Below are 5,728 nucleotides of genomic sequence, written 5' to 3'. Positions count from 1 at the left end.
TGAATTTATAAAAGCTAGATTAATGTCAAAACACTGTCAGCTTCGCTTAAATCAACAATATCTCTTCTTTTTACTAAATGATGCTAATCTGCGTCAAATAAATTCTGGCATTTTCTATAAAATGAACTGTGTCAATCAAAAGGAACAAATTACAGCTCAACAATACTTTGAGATGCTTAATAAAGATGAGTTGGAAGGCGACCTAACTGCGATATTTGGTAGATTGAGGAACACCGAGCAGTAGTGGAAAAAACCTCGAAACGATGTTAACTGTATGACGCAAAATTACGGGCCAGCAACGTGGTTCCTTACCATAAGTCCTTCTGAATGGATGTGGGATGACTTACGTGAATACATTATGGAAGTCAACGGTCCTGAAATGGCAAACAAAAGCGTTTCTCAGTTAGTTGCGCTTGACCCTGTCTCCACTTCCCGCTTCATTGAAAACAAATTTAAAGCTATGTTGGATTTTATTACATCATCAGATGCCCCGCTCGGTAATGTTGTACATTACTTTTGGAGACGCGAATATCAATCGCGTGGGGCGCAACATTTCCATTTAATGTTGTGGGTTAAAGACGCCCCTATCCTTCACGAGTCTTCACTTGCAGAGGTTTCGTCATTTATCTCTAAGTACGTAACTTGCGTTATACCCAACAAAAACCTTTCGCCAACTCTTCATCAGCGAGTCACGTCATACCAAACCCACAAACATAACAGCTATTGCATGCGAAAAAAGAAAACCAGAAAAGGTTTTGTATCAGTTTGTCGATTTGGATTCCCACGCCCAGTCACTGAACTCCTTACCATAAGAGATATCGTTGAATCAATTGCTGCGAGAAAAACGTTATCTTCCAACAGTCGACTCTACGGTATTGTTCGAAAAGAGGAATGCGTGATGGTTAATGACTACAATGCAGCAGTTTTGCTTGCGTGGAATGGAAATATGGACATTCAATATGTTGGTGAAAAAACCGCCATTTTAAATTATTACGTAACAAAATATACAACCAAAAGTGAGAAAACTCATGCAACTGATATGTTTGAGGACACAAACTCTACAAAAACGTTAAGAAGTCGTTTATTTACCATCGGTCTTAGAGTGTTGTCTAGCAGAGAGTGTGGAGCCCTGGAAGCTAGTGACACTCTGCTCGGAATTTCTCTCTATGGCACTGACCCCACTTCAACGATTAGATGGCTTGATGTCAACATTTATCGAAATCGCCGCGTTAAGTCTAAAGCTGATATGATGATGCTTGAACCAGAGTCTACTGATATTTATTACGAGTCTTGGATTGACGACTATTATCCTATAGTCTGTCAAACGAAAGAAGAGCCCTGAGAAATTTGTCCAAATTGGTGTCGCCACCATCGACCCCATAGTACTTTATCAACTTGTTTTGTTTTGTCAATAGTCGTCTGTAATATAGTCTGCTATATACAGATACTTTAACTTATGTCATTAAAATATATTGCAATGCTAGTTCAACAAAGATAAAACTGGTGTCTTGTCGTTAATTTTGTTTTATATTCTTTAATACTCGATGATCGTAAAAAACCATGAAACATAAACGTATTAAATATATATTGCAAAATGTATTGGTTCTATTGCGATTAAGCCTATGTGTATATAGCATACTATATTACAGACGACTATTGACAAAACAAAACAAGTTGATAAAGTACTATGGGGTCGATGGTGGCGACACCAATTTGGACAAATTTCTCAGGGCTCTTCTTTCGTTTGACAGACTATAATAGGCCGAAAGAATTAGAAAACAATAACTTGTATAGTTTCGCTGAAAACTATGATATAGTTAAATCGCGCCCAGTTTCTACCAAAGTCCAGTATTATGTTCCTGATGAGAGTAAAAGATTCTTGAAGAGAAGGGATAAGCCTTACCTCATTAACCATTATTTTTACGACGTAGAGCAAGTACCCGAAAAGTATTTCTTCTCATTGCTTCTTTTATTCAAACCATGGCGCTCCTTGGAACAACTGAAGATGGGTTGCGATACTTACACGGAGGCCTTTAATATAGCAAAAGATAATTTAAAGGAAGGTGTTGCTTATGGAAATTCACGGATGGAATTGAGGTACAAGATTCAAAACGCATTTGACATGATAGAGATGAAAGTGGCTGAAATTAACGAAGAGAGAGAAAACGTTCATGATGAGGGCCCCGAAAACCCCTTGGATTTCGAAGCTGCGGAGGTTGAAAATTCTGATATTGATCTCCAAGGGATGATAGAGAAGCTTAATAGTGATCAAAAAAGGGTGTTTGATATGATCAAAAAAATGGATAATATTAATGATATTGGTGTATTACGTTGCTTTATAAGTGGAACTGTTGGCACGGGAAAAAGCTTTTTAATCAAAAACTTTCAAGTCTGGGTTCAATTACATTTAAAAAAGAAGGTGGCGATCAGTGCACCAACAGGCATAGCTGCGTTTAATGTTAATGGGTTGACAATACATAGACTTTTGCAGCTACCTGTAGAACATAAACAAACGCCGAAATACAAGCCACTCTCGGATGAAGTCCTTCAAGTATTGAGATCCGATTTGAAAGATGTGGTACTGTTTATCATAGACGAAGTGTCGATGATATCCAATATTACTCTAACACACATTCATTTACGCTTGTCCGAGATATTCGATACTGCCGAAGACCAAGATGGATGGTTCGGTAAAAAACACATTCTTCTATTCGGAGATCTTTTACAGCTTCCACCCGTAAGAGAGAAATCACCTTTTGAGAAACTATCGACCGGTGAAACTAACAAGCTGTTAGGTTCTTTAAGTATGCCCAATCTTTGGGCTGAATTATTCATCTATGATGAACTCACCATAAATAAGAGACAGCTCGATGACTCTGTCTTTATTGTAATGTTAAATAGAGTAAGATTAGGCGTAACTACACGCAAAGACCGCGATATACTCTCAAAAAAATTGATTACTTTAAATTCTAATTCCAATCAAAGCAATTTATTTGAAATTAGTGAATATCTCTCTAAACTTCCCGATGATACAGTTTGCCTATTACCGACCAAACACATGTGCCAACAGTTAAACAGTGCCATCCTCAAATCTCTTCCTCACCCAGAAATAAAAATTTGCTGCTGTAGATAGCATAGATTGCCCCAAGTATTTGTCAAAAAGGGCACGTGAATGCATAAAAAAATATCAAGATGATGCTTCCATGACAGCGGGGTTAGAAGAAAGCATAGTCATTAAAATTGGGGCAAAAGTGATGTTAAGAAGAAATATTGACGTCACTCTTGGCTTAGTGAACGGTTCAATAGGTTTAGTTCAAGGCGTAAAAGTTGACTCTGAAGATGCAAATAAAATTCATAAAATACAAATTAAATTCAATAACGATCATCTATACGAGCTAGCTCCAGTTAAAACTAAATCCTAGCCAGCTTACCAGAAATGTATAATCCATTAGTTATGGCACTAGAAAATTGTGGACAAACTGTCACAACTGATTTAGTGGTAACGAAATTGTTGCAAGAAGCAGATAAATCAGCGCCAAAGCCGATTGAGTCAGCGCATATTTCCACGGGTAACGTTAACTCTAACTCTAAGAAGAAACGTTTCAAAGGGAAATGCAACAAATGCCAGAAAATAGGCCATAAAGCTGTGGATTGTTGGTCCAAGGATAAGGATGTAACAAAAGAAAAGGGTGACCACAAGAAGAAGGAAATGTCGGAAAGGGCGTACATCTATTATGAAGATGGTACAGCAAAAGGGAAGGGCAACTGGCTGATCGACTCAGGCGCTACATCACATATGACAGCGCAGGCAGTATGGGTTGAGGATTATCAACATGACACCGAGAATCCAGACCGGAGGAGGAACGTTACAATCCAGCGGGATTGGAAACGTCACGCTACCAGTAAATTCAGGGGTCAAGTGACCACTCTGCGCCTGAGCAAGGTTTTGGTCGTTCCGAACTTACGTGAGAATTTAATATCAGTCTCTAAGCTTTTGGAAGATGGTCTAGTCGTTGAATTTGATGAAAAGATTAGAATCAAATGTAAACAAACTGGACAAGTCCTTGCCTATGCCGTAGAAGATAATGGTCTTTATAGACTAGACGTTGCCTGGGAGAAGATGTACCACATGTCCGACACGTTAACGTTCACAATTTGGCATCAACGCTTAGGACACTTAAGCATTGGAGGAATGCGTCGCCTAAGAGGGATGGTAGATGGCATGGATTGCCCATTAATTCCTGATCAAACGATTTGCGTATCATGCATCATGGGGAAACAGCATAGGACTGCATTTCCAAAGAAGAAAGTGCAGCGGGCCCAAAATATACTAGAGCTACTACACTCAGATTTATGTGGACCCATGACGGAAAATTCGATTGGTGGGGCCAGATACATGTTCTGCATCATTGATGACGTATCACGAATGACTTTCGTCTATTTTCTGAAAGCGAAAAGCGAGGTACTTGAGGTTTTCAAAGCATTCAAGGTACAAGTTGAAAAAGAGACGGGGAAAGATGTCAAACGTTTAAGAACGGACAACGGAACCGAGTATGTGAATACGAAGATGAACCATTTCCTTCAAGAACATGGTATTACACATCAAACTACGGTACCATATTGTCCCGAGCAGAACGGAGTAGCCGAACGAACGAATCGTACGTTGGTTGAAAGAGCGCGAGCAATGCTGGCTGACGCCAATCTGCCAAAACGATTTTGGGCCGAGGCAGTCAGTACGGCGTGTTACCTGAAGAACAGGTCACCGACCGTAGCCGTCAAGGACAAAACGCCATTAGAAGTATGGAGTGGCGAAAGGCCAAACTTGAAGAATCTGAAGGTTTTTGGTTGCAAGGCGGTTGCACACATTCCAAAAGAAAAGCGTACGAAATGGGATCAGAAAGCAATAGAACTAATGTTCATTGGATACAGTTCCACGCAAAAGGGATACCGCTTAATGAATCCAAAAACCTACGAGCTAACTGTTTCCAGAGATGTCACATTTATTGAAGGTCAAATGGCAAGATCAAATGACGCCAAAGAAGACACCGAACCGTTTCTCGTTGACGTTACACCGTTTCCAACTGTCTCAACAGAAGTCATTGCAGCGGCCCTTCCCGAGCCGCAACCGGCAGTTGAAAGACAGGTCGTGTACGACCCTGAAGCGGGTGCACTGGAAGAAGTCATCGATCGACCAGAAGAAGAAATTGATCGCGACCAAGTTAACATCATTGAAGATCAAGAGCCAAGATATCCTGTACGCAACCGGCACCCCCCGGTTCGCTATGGACAAGATGAATATGTGGAGCTTGCCAAACAGCAAGTTCCCATCCTCAAGGAATCAGATGACTACGAAGAAAGTCCAATTGTTTCTGTACTAGCTAATGAAGAAAACGAAGGTTGTACAAATGAGCCGCGTTCGTACGAAGAAGCGTTGCGAAGCGTAGATGCTTTGAAATGGAAGAAAGCCTTGCAACAAGAGTACGATTCCATTGTGAAAAATGGCACCTTTACACTCGTGGAACGCACAGACAGTTGTACGCCGATAGGAAATAAATGGGTCTTTAAAATCAAGCGAAACGGCGAGGGATCCATAGAACGCTATAAGGCTAGACTAGTGGTTCAAGGCTGCTTCCAAAGAGATGGAATAGACTACGCAGAAACCTTTGCGCCAGTAGTCAAATACACCACACTACGTGTACTACTCGCATTAGCAGCACACTCCGATTGG

At 40.5% G+C, this 5,728-nt stretch overlaps 1 protein-coding gene across 1 annotated transcript; it reads left to right on the top strand.

Moving 5' to 3' along the window:
- Positions 1 to 274: 274 nt before the first annotated feature.
- LOC149697861 (uncharacterized) lies at positions 275 to 3,422 on the top strand. Its single transcript, XM_089867263.1, has 3 exons — positions 275 to 1,319; positions 1,752 to 3,125; positions 3,193 to 3,422. Exons 1-3 carry the CDS (start codon positions 275 to 277, stop codon positions 3,420 to 3,422), a joined length of 2,649 nt encoding a protein of 882 aa, XP_089723389.1.
- The last annotated feature ends 2,306 nt before the right edge of the window (positions 3,423 to 5,728 follow it).

The sequence above is a fragment of the Phalangium opilio genome, unplaced genomic scaffold, assembly GCF_054372755.1.
Source record: "Phalangium opilio isolate 3A_F unplaced genomic scaffold, DU_Popi_V2 ptg000019l_1, whole genome shotgun sequence".
Taxonomy (NCBI): domain Eukaryota; kingdom Metazoa; phylum Arthropoda; class Arachnida; order Opiliones; family Phalangiidae; genus Phalangium; species Phalangium opilio.
The sequence above is the reverse complement of the archived record's forward strand: the minus strand, read 5'-3'. Positions and strand labels throughout refer to the sequence as shown.

Excerpts from the sequence above, each read along its gene's own strand:
- LOC149697861 (XM_089867263.1), top strand. The coding sequence starts at position 275 with ATGACGCAAAATTACGGGCCAGCAACGTGGTTCCTTACCATAAGTCCT. Across the intron at positions 1,320-1,751 it reads CGACTATTATCCTATAGTCT|ACTATAATAGGCCGAAAGAA; the intron begins GTCAAACGAAAG and ends TTCGTTTGACAG. Across the intron at positions 3,126-3,192 it reads AGAAATAAAAATTTGCTGCT|ATGATGCTTCCATGACAGCG; the intron begins GTAGATAGCATA and ends AAAAATATCAAG.